This window comes from Brassica oleracea, chromosome C1, assembly GCF_000695525.1.
Source record: "Brassica oleracea var. oleracea cultivar TO1000 chromosome C1, BOL, whole genome shotgun sequence".
Classification (NCBI taxonomy): Eukaryota; Viridiplantae; Streptophyta; class Magnoliopsida; order Brassicales; family Brassicaceae; genus Brassica; species Brassica oleracea.
Genome location: NC_027748.1, coordinates 8,553,396 through 8,573,800, shown reverse-complemented (window position 1 = coordinate 8,573,800; position 20,405 = coordinate 8,553,396). Strand labels below are relative to the sequence as shown.

Genomic DNA, 20,405 nt, shown 5'->3' with positions numbered 1-20,405 from the left:
GTTGTCTAGGTCGAAGGTTGGCAGCTCCTTGACCATTGCCCTCTTCAACTTGAGGTTGTTCTGAAACTGGTTCCATCATAGGTTCTGATCTTTGTATCTGAGCCTCTTGCTCTTCTTGTCTTAACCTTCTCATGTTCTCTCTTTCAAGTGTTTTGATATCTGTCAAGGGAGTAAGATGTGTAGTGCCTCTACTTCTTAGGTTCATGCACCTGCGATCACAAGTAGATGAAGAAGTAGAATTAGTAACTTTAAAACAAAGTAAAACTCAGTCTCAAGCAAAGACTCAAACTCAATGTCACAATCAGACTAGGACCGACGGCGCCAATTTGATAATAGTTTTTTCTGCCTATTGCAAATGTTGTAGTATAGTGGGGTGAATGTCCGAACCAGTCCTAGTGATGTGAATCAGTGAGAGTACAAGTCATTTCTTAAGCTAAGCAGATTCAATAGTGGTGAGTGTGTGACAAGTAACAATAGCAAACAGAGCAATACAACAAGGTTTTAATCAATTTAGACAAGTGAATCCATGGGTATTGGGAATTGACTTCAAGTAACTAAGATCCAATCTAGGTGACAAGCTTTCAATCAAAGTAATCTCTTAAGTCTAAACACAATTTTAGACAAGTCCTATGTCTAGGTAAATGTCCATTTGCTTAGAAATCATTAAACATCAAATGTCTTTGGCTTAATTGAATCAAGCAATCTTTAAGTTCAAGTTTAATAACTATCTAGCAATTTTAACATCAAGTGTCCTTGGCTAATCTCACTAGAGCTTAGTTGAGTTGATTCAAACACTTCATCTAATCATGTCTGATGAGAAGTGTTTAGAAATCAGGTTTAGAGTGATCAAGACGGCGCCAATTTGATAATAGGTTTTTCTGCCTATTGCAAAGGTTGTAGAGTAGGGGGGTGAATGTCGAACCAGTCCTAGTGATGTGAATCAGTGAGAATACAAGTCATTTCTTAAGCGAAGTAGATTCAATAGTGGTGAGTGTGTGACAACTAACAATAGCAAACAGAGCAATACAACAAGGTTTTAATCAATTTAAACAAGTGAATCCATGGGCTAAGGGAATTGACTTCAAGTAACTAAGATCCAATCTAGGTGACAAGCTTTCAATCAAAGTAATCTCTTAAGTCTAAACACAATCTTAGACAAGTCCTATGTCTAGGTAAATGTCCATTTGCTTAGAAATCATTAAACATCAAATGTCTTTGGCTTAATTCAATCAAGCAATCTTTAAGTTCAAGTTTAATAACTATCTAGCAATTTTAACATCAAGTGTCCTTGGCTAATCTCACTAGAGCTTAGTTGAGTTGATTCAAACACTTCATCTAATCATGTCTGATGAGAAGTGTTTAGAAATCAGGTTTAGAGTGATCAAGACTAAACAAGCATTAAAAATACTCAACAAGCAAGTTCATACAAGGATCTAATACAATAACACCATAGATCTTCACTAAGTTACTCTAATCTCCCTAACCCATGAATTCTTAAGGAAACTACTCACTAATCTCCATGAAAACACTTAATCTCATAATAGATTGAAGCATATTCAAGTAGATACAACAGAGAATAAAGATAAACAAGGATTAAACAAGCAAAACCAAATTAAAACTCAAGAATAGATGATGAACAATGAAGAACAGCTCAAGAACAAATGTTTTCTCTCAAACTCTCAAAATACAAAATATGAAACTATAAAACTTTCACTCTCTACTCTTTGTTGTATTGTACTCTGTGTATTGTGTCTTCCTCCTTCCCCTTGCAGTCTATTTTATAGCTTAAGTAAAGGAGGATGACAACACATCCATCATGTGAAAGCATAAAGCATAAAACACACTCATAAAAGTTATTCTCCACTTTCTTCCATTATAGAACACCTTTTGCCCCTTCATATGGCCAAAGTAGTCTTGCCTCTTCAGAAAAGGTAGAGAAAGTTAGGCCAAAAGAGCCACCAAACTCATGATAGACAACCCATCCCCCATGTTGCAAGCTTTAAAGAGATAAAACTCACTCATTAAAGTTTTCTCCACTTTCTCCATGTTGCACACACCTTTAGAATACCAAAAATAAGAAGAATAATGAATAGTAATGAGTTTTATAGGTTTTAAGTGAATAAAAATGAGTCTAAAGGCTTAAAATTCGAAGGCTATTGTTGATGTTGCTAGGGTGGCCGCTAGGAATGTCATACTGATATGTGTGTAGTATTTTGATCATAAATCCCTCAATACAGCTCCAAACGACTTGAAACCACCTCCATTGTAAAGCTAACTCAATTTACCATGTCTTCCCAAAAGACAAGTTTCAAAAGATATCTTTAAGACCTTCATCCATGCTTGTCTTTCACACGTTCGGTTCAAGACTCCTCGAAAGCTCCTTTTGTGCTCTAATCACCTCCAAAACTCCAAACAATTCATCCTAACACCTACAAGATGCAAATGTACATGCAATAGACTCTAAATGCAAATAAATGTAAGGTTAATGCATGAATATATATGAAATAACAAAGCTAAAACTATGCAAAATCACAACACATCATTTTGTTTATTAAACATTTAAATGCATAGACAAATAACATATACGTTTTATTCTATTATGTCAATGCAAATTGAATCAATGTTATTAGCTGTGAATATCAACTTTTTGGTATTTTCCGTTTCTTCGGATGATATGAGGAGTCAAGTATTTACTTCATAGGTTACAACGGTAGCAGGTGTGGAATCCGCTATTGGGTTATACATCTTCGTTATAATTTTCCGAATCCGAGGGACTATTGCTATAAGATTTATTAATAGCATTCAAGGTTAATCTAAAGTTGTAGTAAAAAATTGTTCCAACATGATATATATGTATAAAATAAATTATATTTTTGATAAATGATAGTCTAATCAATCAGATAAAAATATTTAATACAAATACATTAACTTTCTCTAAACATACAATAAATTACTTATATATAAGAAAGGCATTATTAAATACTATTCTAAAATTTAATGAGTGATTTTATTTTAGAAAACCTAATAAGTTATTGGATAATATTTTTTATTTAGTCTTCAAATGTAGTATATAAAATATTCAGTCAAATATTTATTTAAGTTTTGATAATTAATATTATGTTCTGATTCAGTTTTCTAACAAATAATTTCCTATTATAGTGAATTATATATTCATGTTCAATTATTTAATTTAATATTAAAATAAAATATGTTAAAAAAAATACAAGTACATTCAATATATACAAAATATAAAATAATCAATATTTTGAGTATTAAACCTAACCACAACAATAAAAACTCAAATCTACTTACTATATATAAAACAATTGAGCAAACATTTAAGAAAATGTATACCATTTCAATCATGAAAATCATGTCATGCTACTACAAACTTATAATCTCTAACAAGACTAATAAACTTAAACAAAAATAAAAAAGTTTAGTTAGACATATGTGAAGATGATATAAAAATGTGTGCTCATTATAAAAAAAATAACAAAAAAGAAAGATAACAACAAAAATAGTATAATGTCGGAAAATGTATTTGAAAACAAATAAAAAAACAAAACAAGTTAGAAAAATAAACGAACATCAAACATTGAGTAAAATGAAAGTTATATCCCTTATCACTAAAAATTTTCTAAATGAGAAAAATAATTATTAGACACATCACTTGCAAATGCAAATCTAAAAAACAAACCACAAAATCATACAAAAAATAAAAATCTAGATCACAAATAAAGTATATCTCGTCCGTAGGACGGACCTACCCTAGTATAATATATTAAGTCGTTAAAAACAAAATAAGTAAGCCATAAATGGCGATTCGGAAAAAAAGAAGAAGCGAGTCATCCACTCTAGGACCATGGGGTATAGGTTCAATTCCAGTTTATACTCGAGATTCGATTAAATACTCAGTAATCCAAAACATTATATGTTTTATTTTTTAGATATTACGACATTTTTTGGTAGTTTGTCTTTTTAGTTTTTAATATATATTTAAAATTTTTACTCTGTCAACAAAAGTAGTTTTAACAGTTATGCATTTTTATTAATTAATATTAATAATATATAATAAATTTCAATTCTCTATTTAATTACTATTGATTTAAAATTATTAGTAACCGTTAATAATAGAAAACAATTAATATACAATTAAATTTTAATATGTTTTTCTAAAATGCACGCAAAAACAAAAACAAAATCTTTGAAGCATATAATTAGACGAATATTTTTGGCTTTGCTCTTAAATATCACTAGATCTTGATCCATGCGTCCGCACGGATATTTGTTTTGTAAACGTTTAAAATTAAATACATACATTATTATACTAATTAAATTAGAAGAGACTAATTAATTAAATATAACTGATTATTTTTTTATTCTAAAAATTTAAACGATTTTGATTAATTTAATTTTTAATAAACCAATAAATTAATCTGATAATTTAATCTATTTTATAGTTTTTTTATGGATTGCAAAATTGAATTTTTGATTTTGTTTTAAATTAAATGAAGGATTGTATATCTTCTAAATTTATTAAGTAGCTAAATATTAGGTAATTTCGTAACAATTTTTATGGAAATTGTTATTTATAAGGTCAATGGCATTAGATAGTAATTATTGAAGAAAACTTAGGGTTACGATTTATTTGTACTTTAGTTTTAATAGGTTAGATAATCCCAGATATCCATATATGTCATATATGTCACACAGCTTATAGTAGATATATAACAAGATAAATATCACAATGAAACATCGTTTTCACATGACAAGATAAAATTCAACAAAAGGAACAAGAAAATAAGAAGAAAAAAATATAGAAAAAGCTGCAAGGAGAAGGACCAAAGGGTACACATTAAAGAGAATATTAGTTGACAGTGTTCACAAGTTTCTTCAGGCTCTCAGAAATTCTACTCCCAGCTCCATAATCACGATCTTCCATCTATAGTAAATTAAATAAAAATTAACAATTAGCAACCAAAAAAATACCAAGGACATCTATAGATAGTACCATGAATCAACTTACAATTAGATGGGACAGATGTATAGTTTATCTGCATTTTAAGTGTATATTTATATATGAAGTATAAATATAATATGTATATATATATATATATATATATATATATATATATATATAACTACTCATTAATCGTTGTCTAATGATAAAAAACTTGTGTTTTTACAAAGGTGAGTATGTTAGTTCAGTGACTAACTTTAATCATATTCCCATTACGAGAATACAGTGTGGATTAGACCTATTTTAGCATAGTAGCAGTAGCAAATTTTGATTTTTCCTAATTGCCAGATTAAAAAAAAAATATTTTTTCTCGGATTTACAATACCTTGCAATGAAGAGTGTGGAAGACGGCATCATCAACAATAGAGTATCCAGCATGAGTGATCTCAGCTCCTGCTTCCTCAGTGATAACACGAGTGATCTCATGGAACATAAACTTGTGTTCCATGCTTGTCACAAGAAAGATGTGAAGAACCGGACCGGTTTCTTGAATCTCCAATTTTGGCAGCCTTCTTGGTACAGAGACGTCCACACTCCAAGACATCGATGAAGATCCAATGGAATTCAGTTTGTCGAAAGCTGAAGTCGCAACAAGTTTCCTCTTCCTTTCATTCTTTTTCTCCACGTTTACCGGTAGCTTTTTGATGTAGTTTGCAGCTTCATCTAGCTGATCAGGTAGTAAAGACTCCTAACCATTAAAACAAGAAAAAGATTATTATGTATAAAACATGGAATCAAAGACTATGTATGCATATCGATCATAGGACAAAGAAGATGAAACCCTAGACGTTTGAGGAAGAAGAGAGTTGAATTCTGAGTAGAGAGCTTTCATCTAAATCCTTATGTTTTTCTCAACCGTCATGCGATCTGAAGATCTTGTTGATTTGCGTTTGAACGGCTCTGATCCATATTGTTTTTACTCTTCTTTTAAGTGTTTCACATCATACTATGAAACTGATCAATATTAACCACACACATATATATAAAGAAAGGAGTTAATTGGTTCAAGTTACTTTGTCCTAATGATAATTAACTAGTGCTAATAACAGTTTAGTGAAAAGGGGTTTGTAAAGGAAGGGTATCCATACCAAAAGGCAAAAGGTTGCATACAGATATAGAAGACATAACGAAAGCAAGACAAAGTAAAAAAGTATGGTCTTTAAATATAATTCTTGACTTACTACATTATGTTTCACATAGTTATATGAGATTTTGCTACTTTGGACGTAAGAAGGAACCAACGTTGGTTTATAATTAGGAGTATGAGTGAATCTATTCATCGATGATTAGCTTGAACTGAAAATTCATTAATTCTCAACATATTATACTAAAAAATTTGAGATCTTGTTCTATAGAAGTTACTAATTAGGTTTCTCCAGTAAGTTGAGTGAATCATACTTAGAATTACATTGTTCATACTTATATGACTTTTTTTATTTCTTTTTAGGGTTTTTAATGATTAAACCCCTCAACTAAAGATCAACCGTAAAGGAAACCCTCAATTAAAGATCTTACGAAATAAACCTCCAACTTTATGTCCGTTAATGTTTTCACCCCTCTGTAATCTTTGTCGTCAATAGTGAACGTCTCCCGTTAAAACGAAACTCTGCGTTTCATTAAAAGAGAAAAACAACATCATGTTTACTCAGAGACGTTAAAATCGCGAGAGACATTCTAAAATCCCCAAATCTGAAAATTAGGGTTATTCAGAAGTGTGAGAAAAAGAGATTGGTTGCATCAAATGTAAGTTTCTTTAGCCATATCTGAAATCATATATTGATTTCCTTTCATGATTCTATAAAATCTATTTGAGCATTTTATGTTTTGGTATTTGCCTAGTTAGAATTCTATGGATCTAGGGCGTGGAATTCCAAGAAGGTGTGAATGTGGAGCGGCTAATATCATGTTGAAGTCAAATACCACTAGGAACCTAGGAAGAATGTTTTATCGATGTGGAGCAATTTCGGGTCACAATGATGTTTTCAAATGGCTTGATGAAACACATGATGAATAGTTTGAAGTTATAGGAAACAAGATGGCGATGATATAGACTTAGGTTGAAGTCTTAGATGTCTTAGTTGTTGTTTGTGCTACAAAAGTGTGGTATTTAGATGGTATAGTTGCTGTTCTACAACACCACACGTAGGCCATGACTATTGTAGTGTTGTCGTTAATGACTTTTCCATTCTTGTCTACTCAGCATTGTTTGTTGTTTTATGATGTTTGTGTCGGTTAGTATTGTGTTACCTTATGGTTCTTGCACTTGTTGCACACTAATGAAACCTTAAGTTGCAACATAACTATAAAATCCCATCATCCTAAATACTTTAAAGTTTTACAAAAGACAATACTGAGTAGAAATATAAATTATTAATCCTAACAAAAGTCAATACTAGCCAACTTGCAATATTGAAAACATCGTTAAGTTTGGGTTCTTGAATGGTTTTCGACGAGGACATAGTCAGGTTCATCGTTTGGACTTTGGACTGTTGACTTTGGGTTCTTGAAAGGTCTTCCAAGAGGCATTTTAGGTGGCTTAGGGACAGGGTCAAGTTTACATTTGCGTTTATTGTGTCCCGTCTGTTGACAATTGCTACAAGTCTGTGAAATGAAGTAGAAACAAACGAGTGAGTAAATGTAAGTGAAATGGACTTTTCAAGGGTCCAAGGTTCAAATTAAAATAGTATTTTAGATGTCAATCCATTATTAAGTGTTTCAATTCAATGAGAATACATGTTCATATTTAAGCTAAGTGTATTCAATGTAATGAAGTGATTTGAATAACTAACAAGACTCTGGCACAATTAACTAGCAATTTTCAAGCAAATGGATAAGGGAGGAATCATGGGTATAGGAATTTGATTTCAGATGACTAAGATTCAATCTAGAATTGCAAGGTTTCAATCAACACATTTCCCTAAATCTAAATAACATTCCTAAGCAAGTTGTTTGTCAAGACAAATGCTCATTTACTCTCATTGATCAAACATCAAATGTCTTTGGTTTGTGTCAATCAAGCAATCATTAAGAACAGATCATTAAACTATCTAAAGTCCCCTAACATCAAATGTCTTTGGTAGGGTAAGCTAAGAGCATGTTGAATTGGCTCAGACATTTCATTGAACACCTTTCGGGCAATGAAATGTCTAGATTTTTAGTCTAAAATGGCCAACTCTAGATTAGCATTAAGATCACTCAATCAAGCAAGGAAACATATTAATCTACTGTAAACATTCTAGATCATCACTTAATCATCCTAATCATCCTAAGCCATGAATCCAAAAAGAGTCTACTCAATAATCTTCATGATTAACCTTAAACTCATAGTAGATTCAAGAGAAATCATGTTAAGAAGATGAGATAGATTCAAATTACCCAAGAAAGAAAGATTAGATTACTAAAGATTCAAATTTTCTCCAAAGTATCAATGTATTTTGAGAGAAAATAAAATATGTCCCAAAATTAGATCTAAAATGTATTTATAGTGCTCTAAAAACGAAGGGATAAATATTGGTAAAAACAGAGTTGCAGATTTTTCTAAGTGTCGCAACTGGTTTTTGGACGCGTCGTCAGGCCGCTGGGACATAGGCCGCTCCAACACTTGGATGTGGACGCCTTGACGATTCCTTAGCCGCGGCCTCTCCTACCGCTGCAGCAGGCCGAGTGAGCTCGCGAAAATTGACATCAAAACTTCGTGGCCGCGACATACCGCTTCAATAGGCCGCTGGGAAATAGGCCGCTCCAACACTTTAGCCGTGGAATGAGGTAATGTCGTCTAGGATTCACAGCGGCTTTGTGGCCTGGCGTTTAGGCCGCTGTGGAAGCAGTAAGCCGCTGGGACACTTGGTCTCCATTTCGTTTCTTGACCAAAATCACTCTTTTTGCCTTCAATCAAGTTCTAGATGGTCTAAACTCACCAAATGCCATCTCCAACACTTGATATGCTAATGATGTCTAAATAGCACTCTAAATGATTAATATATACACTAAATGATAGTTAAAATCATGCAGATTCACAAGATATCAACTTCCTCACACTAGTCCTTTACTTGTCCACAAGTAAACTTTCAAGAGCTAAAAGGAGAGAGGTTTGAAAATGAGAACTCATAACCAAAAGAACACTTTCTAGCCTTCAACTTAACATCCTAAAAAAAATATAGCAAATAGCATGAGCAATCCTCTTAGTACACTCTAACTTCTCAAGGCCTATCAAGACTCTTTTATCTTTACACAAGTTGTAATGACATTCAACCAACAAGTTCCTTAGCCAACCCTCACATTCATTCAAACACACACACACACAAGTGAATTCTTGCAAATGGATATTTGATCTCAATCATTTGGCTTGGTGAGAGAAGATGGTCTAATGTGAAGAAAAATGAGTTTCAAATGTATTTTTTATAGTGACTCACACTCTAGAATAGGAACAAGATCATTATGCAAAATTTATCTAAGAAAATGAGCAATTCATGCATACAATGCTTTGTTCTCATCATTCTACCCCTTTTCTAAATGATTTCAAGTTCTACCCTTCTTTTTATCATCCCAAAACCCAAAGATACACCCACTTTCACATTTCACTCAATGAACACTCTCTTTTATCTTCTTTGATTCAACCAACTAGGGACAATCGTTTTGATTTGTACTTTTCTCATCTCTTTTCTTTTTCTTTTCCCCACTCATTTATTGTTTTTTTAAAGGGGTTCTATTGATACTCTAGAGCTTTTTATTTTCTAACTTTCTTTGTCCTTAGGGGTTTCTTTCTTTAAGCACTCTTTTTGATTCATTTTCTTTCACTTAATCTCTCTCATTCCCAAGATCAAAAGAATTTAAACTCTCAGACCCAACAACCATCCTAGAGGCTAGCTTAAATGAGGTCCTAATGCTAGCCAAAGATGAGAACAACTCATTGTCGCTCCTAATACTCTCAAGATTTTGCACATGACATGCTATCAATAAAAGGCCTCACTCAAGCAAATTAATGTTGGCTTCAAAGAATGGTGAGGGTTAATGGGTATGGGAGTGTCATTTGGGTTAACAAAGATTGGTACAAAGGAGAAAGATAACCCAAATGTGTATAATATTCATGATCAAGTATGCAAATGCCCATAAGCAAGATAGATTAAGTTCATTAAGCCTTAGTTCATTTGGAGTTGGTTTCAAGAACAATGTCAATCATCAAACAAACAACAAGTTTCAAGAAGAGTTTTCAAGGCTCGAAGCTTACAAGCTTTTTCAATAGATGCTTAAGCTACTTGATATGTTTGGCTAGGTTGTTAGATTGAGTTCTAGACATGTGTTCTTTACAAGGTTTTTCCCAATGCATGAATGCAATCTAAATGCTTCTACACTCAATCCTAAAGATGCAAATGATGCAACTAAATGCTTATTTTTGTGATTTTCAAAATTTTTCAATTTTTGTGAATTTTCTATGCAAATAATTATTCACAATGCAATGCATGAGAATTAATGACAAGTAGACAAAACAAAACACAGTGTGAGATAGTAGACTATCTCCCAAACTTGCTTCACACAGTCCCTTGTGTGAGAATAAGCTCAAAGGAGGGATCTAAGGGAAAGACATAAACATGATAACTAAGTATTTATAAAGTTAGAATACACTTACCTGAAGTTGGCTGTCATGAGAGAAGGGAAATGAGGAGGGATGGCTTGTTGTCACCTTGGAATTTTCGACATGACCTTTGGGAATTTTTGAGAATTCCCCCAAACTTGTTCCTAAGCTTATTCAAACACACTAAAGCAAGAAAAATGTACATATAGAAATATATACAAAGGATACCATGGGACTTCCTCCCAAGTGAGCTTATTTTAAGTCTCTAGCTTGACTTTCCTTCCAATTGGCTAGTGAAGAGGAGGATCTTTCCCCCCTTCAAGAGTGATGGTGAGGACTTGAGAGAGAAGCTCTTGAAGCTTGATTGGATCATCTTGGAGTTGTGGAGTGATGAGGTCTTTGCACTTGAGAATGGTGTAGACTTTCCCTTCCATTTGATCTTGTACTCAATAGCTCCATCCTTGAACTTCATTGGGTGAAGAGTGAGAGTGTGTGGCAACATATCAAGAGGTGGAGGGTTAGGTTCTTTCATCATCTTCTTCTTGTCATGAGCAGCCTTTGTGGCTCTACTCACCTCCTCCTCTGTAACACTTTCCAAGTGATCATCACATTTCTTTAGAGGACTCTCCATCAAGACCTTCTTTTCCTTTAACAACCATTTCATCCTTAATCTTTTCAATGGAAGGTTCTCCACAAGTGATGGTTCCATAATAATCAACATTCATCATTGGAGACTTGATTGGGTAGGAGACAACTTTGTTCACATTGAGGAGTGTGACCTTCTTGTTGGCAAAGTCAATGCAAGCTCCTACTGTTGTGAGAAATGGTGTGCCAAGGATCAATGAGACTCTCTTCTCAATTGTCATCTTCAAAACAGTGAGGTCAATAGGAATGGTGCAAGCTCCAATCTTCAAAGGAAAGTCCTTGATGAGACCAATTGGGGTTGTAGAAGAGGAGTCCCCAAACATTAGTAAAGATGTATTTGGCTCCATGTTTTCAATCCCAAGAGTCTTCACCATCTCCATTGAGATCACATTCACACTTGCACCAGAATCAACAAGAGCATCATCAAGTGTGAACTTACCAAGGGAGCAAGACAATGTGAATTTCCCTTGGGTTTCTAGTTTTGGAATAGACTTTGGTGTGACTGGTGGATAAAGCTGAAAAGTAGAGATGTCAAAAAGCTCTGCTACTTCTTTGTGAGCTAGAATGTCCTTGATGAGCATCATTTGGAAATGAGCATCACGCATATGAGAGATCTCTGGAAGTTTGACTCCTACAGCACTCATGTCCTTTCTGAACTTGGAGATCACCTTCTTTTGAGCTTTGGTGAGGACCATTTGTGGAAACGGGTGCTTATCATAAGGTGACTGCTCAACCTCAGTGGTTCCTTCCAACTTAACTTCCTTTAGCTTCTGCACAGCCTCTCTTTCAACTTGTTTCTCAGCCTTGTGCCCATCTCTCTTCAGAATCTCTGCTGCAACCTTCAGTTTAGCTTGTGCCTTAACCTTCTCCATAGCCTTGTGTTCAGTCTTTTCCACAATTTGTGCTGCAGCTTGGGAAACAAATTATGTGCTATACGAGAGGCTTTCAATCTGATCCACCTCTTTCTCATGATCACGCAACTCAATCTCAGAAGAAGTAGTAGAGAGGATAACATTGCAATACTCTTTGGGATTCTGCTCTGATTTCCCTGGTAGAGATCCGCTTGGAGGTTGAGGTTGAAGGCATAGAGGCAAACTGATTCTCCAAAGCCTTGAAGTGAGAGGAGAGTTGTAGGAACTTGTTGTTGAGATCATTGTAGCTTCCATCAACTTTGGTGTGAAGGTTCTTCAGCTCATATCCAATGTGCTTCTCACTTCTAGTTTGAGACTCCAAGATCTATTTCAGCATTGCCTCAGTACTCTCTTGTGTAGCAGAAGTAGAAGATCATGCTTGGCCTTGTGTAGACTGATTTCCTTTGGAGGGGAAGCCTTGAGAATAGTTTTGTCTAACTTGGTAACCACCTTGTTGGTTGTTGTAGAAAGGCTTTTGTTGGTAGTTGTTGTACTGAAAGTTAGGCTCCTTCTTGTACCATGTCTTTCTTGTACCATGTCTCATTAGCATTCACAAAACAAAGCTCTTCTTGACCTTCTAGACCATCAACTTCATTAAACACAACAATCTCTTCTTGTTTCTGCTCACCAACAAAGTTCACCTTCTCTTGTTTAGCTCTATCCAAGAGAAGCATATCCATCTTGTCTTGTAGAGCCTTTAACTCTCTCTTGGTGTTTGTATCATCACCTCCACTGCCTCTGTTGCTTCTGTCATGCTCATCACTGTAAATTGAATCACTATTAGCCATATTCTCTACAAGCTCCAAAGCATCTGCTTCACTTCTCCCCAAGAAGAAACCATTGCTAGCAGTATCAAACTGGCTTCTAAACTTGGGCAAAGCACCTCTGTAGAAAGTGCTAAGCAAACTCTCCATATTGAAGCCATGATGAGGACATTGAGAGATGTAGCTATTGAACCTTTCCCATGCTTCTCCAAAGCCCTCAAGATTCTTTTGATGAAATCCAGAGATTTCATTCATTAGCTTAGAAGTTCTTAAAGTAGAGAAGAACTTGGTGAGGAAAGCTTTCTTGCACTCATCCCATGTGGTGATTGAATCTCTTGAAAGGCTCTTCTCCCATGTGTGAGATTTATCTCCCAAAGAGAATGGAAACAGCCTTAGCTTGAATGTATCTTCAGAGACACCATTGATCTTTGTTGTTCCACACAGCTTATCAAAGTTATCCAAGTGGTCTAGGGGATCCTCCAAGGCAAGACCATGGTACTTGTTGCTCTGGATCATGTTTATCGAGCTTGACTTAATCTCAAAGTTGTTGTTTTCCACAGTTGGCGCTCTAATGCCAGCTCTATGCCCATGGATATTGGACTCATCATGGGTGCCAATAGCTCTAGCTTGGCGCTGTGGGGTTGTGGCTTAAGGATGTCAGCTCCTTGGCTATTACCCTCTCTATCTTGAGGCTGATTCTGATATTGATCCATCACAAACCCCAATCTGTCTAAGTGAGCCTGTTGCTCTTCTTCTCTTCTCCTCCTTGCAATCTCCCTTTCAAGTGCTCTAATGTCTTCAACTCTTGGAACTAGGTCGGTTGGGCCTCTGCTCCGCAAGTTCATGCACCTGAGATACAAAAAGGCTAGGAAAGAGAATCAGTAACTAGATATAAGAAAAATAAGACTTAGTCTCAAGTAAAGACCAAATCTCAATGTCAAAATCAACTTAGAATTGGCAACGGCACCAAATTTGAAATGGACTTTTCAAGGGTCCAAGGTTCAAATCAAAGTAGTATTTTAGATGTCAATCCATTTCTAAGTGTTTCAATTCAATGAGAATACAGGTTCATACTTAAGCTAAGTGCATTCAATGTAATGAAGTGATTTGAATAACTAACAAGACTCTAACACAATTAACTAGCAACCTTCAAGCAAATGGATAAGGGAGGAATTATGGGTATAGGAATTTGATTTCAGATGACTAAGATTCAATCTAGAATTGCAAGGTTTCAATCAACACATTTCCCTAAGTCTAGATAACATTCATAAGCAAGTTCTTTGTCAAGACAAATGATCATTTACTCTCATTGATCAAACATCAAATGTCTTTGGTTTGTGTCAATCAAGCAATCATTAAGAACATATCATTCAACTATCTAAACTCTCCTAACATCAAGTGTCTTTGGTAGGGTAAGCTAAGAGCATGTTGAGTTGGCTCAGACATTTCATCGAACACTTTTCGGGCAAAGAAATGTCTAGATTTCTAATCTAAAATGGCCAACTCTAGATTAGCATTAAGATCACTCAATCAAGCAAGGAAACATATTAATCTACTCTAAACATTCTAGATCATCACTTAATCATCCTAATCATCCTAATCCATGAATCCAAAAAGAGTCTACTCACTAATCTTCATGATTAACCTTAAACCCATAGTAGATTCAAGAGAAATCATGTTAAGAAGATGAGATAGACTCAAATTACTCAAGAAAGAAAGATTAGATTACTAAAGATTCAAATTTTCTCCAAAGTATCAACGTATTTTGAGAGAAAACAAAATATGTCCCAAAATTAGGTCTAAAATGTATTTATAGTGCTTTAAAAACGAAGGGGTAAAAATTGGTAAAAATAGAGTTGAAGATTTTTCTAAGTGTCGCAACTGGTTTTTGGACGCGTCGATAGGCCGCTGGGACATAGGCCGCTCCAACACGTGGATGTGGACGCCTTGACGATTCCTTAGCCGCGGCCTCTCATACCGCTGCAGCAGGCCGAGTGCGCTCGCGCAAATTGACATCAAAACTTTGTGGCCGAGACGTACCGCTGCAATAGGCCGCTGGGAAATAGGCCGCTCCAACACTTTAGCCGTGGAATGAGGTAATGTCGTCTAGGATTCACAGCAGCTTTGTGGCCTGGCGTTTAGGCCGCTGTGGAGGCACTAAGCCGCTGGGACACTTGGTCTCCATTTCGTTTCTCGACCAAAATCACTCCTTTTGCCTTCAATCAAGTTCTAGATGGTCTAAACTCACCAAATGCCATCTCCAACACCTGATATGGACTTATGAATGAAAATGCAACCTAATGATGTTTAAATGGCACTCTAAATGATTAATATATACACTAAATGATAGTTAAAATCATGCAGATTCACAAGATATCAGTAAGATGGATTTTCTGCGAAATGAAGTGGAAAGTTAGACAATTACCATCACAGCATTAGCATGGTAAGATGGATTTTCAGGAACCGGTTTAGGAGCCACATGAAGAGGATCTTGTTTGCAGGACCGTTTATTATGACCGGTTTGGAGGCAGTTGCTACAAGTCGACTAGAGAAAACACATTGATATGATATTGTGAAAGTCCAATTCGTAAAAGGAAAAGAGGTAGAAGACATTACCACTGGAGCTTTTTAAGAATTCTGTGATGACCTATCTTCGCTTGGATCTCTGATTCGATCATTGTTTTTGGGTCAACCTGGCATTATCCTATCCGGAGGAGGCATAACAACAACATCACTATGTGTTTCCCACAACTCCATCCCATTCACAGGAAACAAAAGCGAGCTGTAGCAAAGCTTCCACTTCTCCACTGAATACCACTCCGAAATAACTGTTTCTGGGAGCTTTGTTTCCTTATACTCAGCCCACATTGCACATATGATATGGCAACAAGGTATGCCACTCACATCATACTCACGACAAGTGCACGACGTCTTATCTCGGACATGAACAATGTACTTGTGCTTCCCATGATCCACTTCATAGATGCCCCTTCCATTTGACAATGGACTACACCACTTCAAACTACGCTTCCTCTTTTCCATTATTGTTAAAGCCTTGGGTGTGAAAATTCCTCTCACATTCTCTATCTCCTTCAGCTTCACCAAGTTACTAGACATTATATGTCGCCTAATGTCCTCTAGCAGAGCAACAATCGGTTTCTCACGAGCATCTTTCATAGCAGCATTGTAGGACTCACTTATGTTATTTCAACAGCAGCAGACTTGACCACATCACTGAAAAATGCCCTGCAATAAGAGAAGAAAAGTTTATCAGCTCAAGGAAACTTGAAAATCATATTAGCATTCTGAAAATTTTGCATTTTAATCTCACCTTGACCAGTTTGAACCAACACTTGTCTTAACTTCCTCATAAGCTTCAAGCTTGATGTTCTTCATCTTCTCAAGTTGTCTATGAAAAAGGTTTGTATTGTATGCTTGGGCACACTTCCAAAACAGCTTGTGCAGAGGACCCATTTGTTTGTATATCTTTTGCAAGTTAGCAAAAATGTGTCTTGCAGACATTCTATGTTCTGCATAAGGCAAGACGGTTTTGATGGTGTATATAAGACCCCTCTGCTGATCTGATGACAATGCCAAAGCATTTCCATCCTCTAATCCTAAATCTTCACGCAATAACTCCATAAACCACTCCCAATAGACCTTGTTCTCAACCGGTACAATAGGCCAAGCAATGATATATGTAGCATCATTAGGATCTCTTCCCACCGCAGTTAGCAATATCCCTTTCATGCGTCCTTTTAAGAAAGTTTCATCTAAATGAATAACACGACGACATGCACTCTTCCAACCTGTTTTCTGAGATTCGAAGCATGTGTAGAACTTTTCAAAAACTCTATCTTTTGTTCCTAATATAACCGTAGAACCAGGATTGGTCTTCCTTAGCTCCTCAACATAATCATAGAGTCTTGTAAACTGCTCTGCATACTCATCACCTATGATATGTTTTAGAATCTGCCTAGCACTTTGACACTTCGTTTTTGTGACCCGAAGACCCTTTATAGCCAACCTTTGCATTATATGCTCCGCTGAAAGCTTTGGGTTGAGCCTAAACTCATTCAGAAAATCTGCAGCTATCTTTGGTGCGCTATAGAGATCAACAACACCTATAGGGTAGCAGTTGTGGGTTCCTACCAGTGACCGAATAACCATCTTGTCTGATTGGCTGTTAATGGAAGCATACAGTCTCCACTTGCAACACTCTTGCACACATTTTGCATCTATCTTCTTCTTTTCAGATCTCTTGAAATGTATGTTCACCTTCTCTTTGATAGCATACTTCTCAATGGTCTCCTTGCACTTTTCTTTCGATACAAACTGCTGTCCCAAAAAAATTCTATCTTGCCATCTTCATCATCAGACCCATCACTCTCAACATAATCATTTCAATAGAAATCACACGCCTCATCCTCATTCTCTTGTTCCTCTTCTTCTTCTACATTTCCCACAAGCACATCATCTAAACATGGATCATCTTCCCTGACGACATATACATTCAAGCTATCCACATCTTGAATACATCTAATCATGTCTTCTACATCACTATTAGCTACCAAGGCCACACGATTTCCCCCAACAGCTCCATTAGGGAAGTAAGAAAACTTATTCATATTCTCTGCATACCCATTCGTCAAAACAACATCTTTCAGCATCTCAAGTGTCGGTTGTCTGAAATCCACTCGACAACATTTAGTTCGACCACCATTGTAAGATCCATCTGAATCCCAATATCCTCCAACCCACAACCGAAAGAAGAGAGTCCTGTAAAAATATATGAAATTTGCTTAGGTTAACTGAGGATGAGGAGAATCAAAATTATGATCGTCACATATTAAACCCGAAATCACAACCGTAAAAAGCAAATTAAAGACACGAAGAACTAACTTTGGCCTTGGAATATTCATTCTCGCCAACTCGATTCTCACTCTGAAACGCACACTCAAATCATGGATTCATCAATTTGAAGGTTAGGGTTCATCAAGAGTGTTGAAATTAAGGTTGATTTGGGGGAAATTGAGAGACTTACCCGACATAAGGATTGGTTTTATCAACGTTGTGTTGTTTTTTTATAGAAATCATGTTGTTTCGAGTAAACATGATGTTGTTTTTCTCTTTTAATGAAACGCAGAGTTTCGTTTTAACGGGAGACGTTCACTATTGACGATAAAGGTTACGGAGGGATGAAAACATTAACGGACATAAAATTGGAGGTTTATTTCGTAAGATCTTTAGTTGAAAGTTTTTTTTACGATTGATCTTTAGTTGACGGGTTTAATCACTAAAAACTCTTCTTTTTGTGTAACCAAAAAGTTCAGAACATACATGATTACCTCGCACTTAAAAAAAATTATTTTTGTCTGAATACCATCATTGGGAAAGCACTTGATATTGTATTCCGTATATGTAAAAAGAATTAAGATAAAAGATAAGGTTTATGAAATGGAGACTAGTGGGGATAGTATGGTCAACTTTTTCACTAATGCAATGCGTGGATGTTGCTGAACCACTCGAACATAATCGACACTGAGACATGCTCGTCCCATCATCAATCAATTTGTAAATGAATCTTTATCAAGTTTTTATCTTTTATTATGTACGCACTAACTAGACTGATATTTTCAAAAAAAAAACTAGACTGAATTTTATGTCGTATGCTTATATCTTATGTAAGTATGACAATTTTAGGGTAAAAATAGTGAATATTAAAAATAAAAAAAAAAAAAAAAAAAAAAAAAAAAAAGAGGATGTAAATGTAGAGCAATTTTGTTGACAAACTGTGAAGATTACAAATATTATAATTTATGCTACTCTAAATTTTAAATATATATAACACAAATTATAAACCCACTTCAGCAATAACTAAACCATGGACAGTGGATTAAATACTTTATTAATTGACGTGTTAATTTGAAGCTATAGTAAAAGAATTATAAGTGTAAAGTGGATAATAGCACATTATTTTGAAAAACACATAAGCATAATGATTTTTTCATGTTTTAGTTTTTTTCAACCATTCTCTAAAGTTATACTCGAAAATATATTTTAACCAAAACAAATAGTCACAAATATATTTAAATATACATAAGGAGAGCATTTACCTTTTGATAATTCTTCTGTTTCTACCACGTTGGTATTTCTCGTTGACTTCTATCTTTCTCTTCTTCCTTTCTCTTTCTTCTCGTTCTAAAAAATTCTTTCTCCGAGTCGAATCTCAAGCAATTCTCCACCATGTCCACTCTTTTCAGACTTCCATATCCCTAAACCGGTTTCAAATGTCCAGCTCCGCCGAAGCCAATGAAAGGGGACCCTTACTCAGAAATTGATCTCAGCACTGGTTTGGGATATTTGATATGAAATTATGAATTAGGATTTTTAACCAAAGAAGAAGAATAGTAACTCATATTTTGTTTTTGATCTATTTGTGGTTTATCTAATATTTTAATCTAGGAATCTGACATATATAAGAGAATGAAAAAAGGATCTTGGGAAATAAGGATCGTGGGTGGTTGAGTTATACGGTCATGTGTTTTTTCTTCTAAATCACTATTTTGTTTTTATCGCAGAAAATAAGAAATTCAATTGTTTTTTTTTTTTGCAATTTTTGTCAGCACTTATATATTTAATTTGCCAGCCGACTTGCATTTTAATATATAAAGGATTTGATAAATTATTGAAGTATTAATTTTGACAACATATGGCGTTATAATGAAACTAATGATGTAATATTTTAATTTTGACAAAAAAGGTTATAATATTTTAATTTTACATGAAGTAAAGCTCAAGAACTTCACCTTCGTACATCAGTAGTCACATCAATTCCAGCATCTTTCAAAACGGCTAATACCTGAAGAAGAAACGATTTACGGATAAACCATCCCAACAACAACTCTTTTCACCTTAGACTTGTTCAATACTACTGTACAGTGCAGTGTTCTCCCTTAATGGTACATGGTTCTATGCTGACATAAGCAGTGGCATTCTCAGCTAAGTCGCCAGCATCTCCAAGAACAAACAACAGTTTTACAGGCTATTTGATTTGATTCAGTCTCTAACTTAACTGGTTTTGATCAAAAACAACAATTTCCATGAACTTGACTCCAAGGCAACTGAACAGAGAACTAACTGGCAAACTAAAAATTTCAGTCACTCATGAGACATGAGCAGATTTCAATTTTTTTACAGCTAAAAAATGTTACAAAAAGAAAAAAAAAACTAACAGAAGCAGACACAACACAAAACCTTAAACCAAGAACATGCTTCTTCAGAAACAAAAGCATATCACTTGACAAAGGAGAGGATCAAACTCCATTAGAACCTCAATCTACAAAACATTAAAACAAGGACAGAAAAAAACATTCTTACTAAATTTCTTACTAAATCGAAGACAGGTCTTCATAAATGGTCTTGATACCAGGTCTCTCAGAAACCGATCTTATACACCTCAAGGGAATCCCAAGAACTTCTTACGTCCC

At 35.1% G+C, this 20,405-nt stretch overlaps 1 protein-coding gene across 10 annotated transcripts; it reads right to left on the bottom strand.

The window, feature by feature from the left end:
- Positions 1-4,717: 4,717 nt before the first annotated feature.
- On the bottom strand, positions 4,718-19,438 carry LOC106312960. Of its 10 annotated transcripts, XR_001264287.1 has the most exons (7): positions 19,032-19,438; positions 16,247-17,694; positions 15,532-16,161; positions 15,341-15,460; positions 6,539-6,629; positions 5,349-5,711; positions 4,718-4,945 (listed from the first exon to the last, which is right to left on the bottom strand). XR_001264287.1 is itself a non-coding variant. In XM_013750696.1 (6 exons), exons 3-6 carry the CDS (start codon positions 15,591-15,593, stop codon positions 4,871-4,873), a joined length of 609 nt encoding a protein of 202 aa, XP_013606150.1. In that variant the 5' UTR covers positions 15,594-16,161; positions 16,247-17,694; positions 19,032-19,438; the 3' UTR covers positions 4,718-4,870. The 10 variants fall into 10 exon arrangements, 2 of the variants coding, with proteins under 2 accessions (XP_013606150.1, XP_013606157.1); XM_013750696.1 differs by lacking the exon at positions 6,539-6,629 and having other exon boundaries at positions 15,341-15,449; XR_001264270.1 differs by lacking the exons at positions 15,341-15,460; positions 15,532-16,161; positions 16,247-17,694; positions 19,032-19,438 and adding an exon at positions 10,650-12,291.
- Positions 19,439-20,405: the final 967 nt, after the last annotated feature.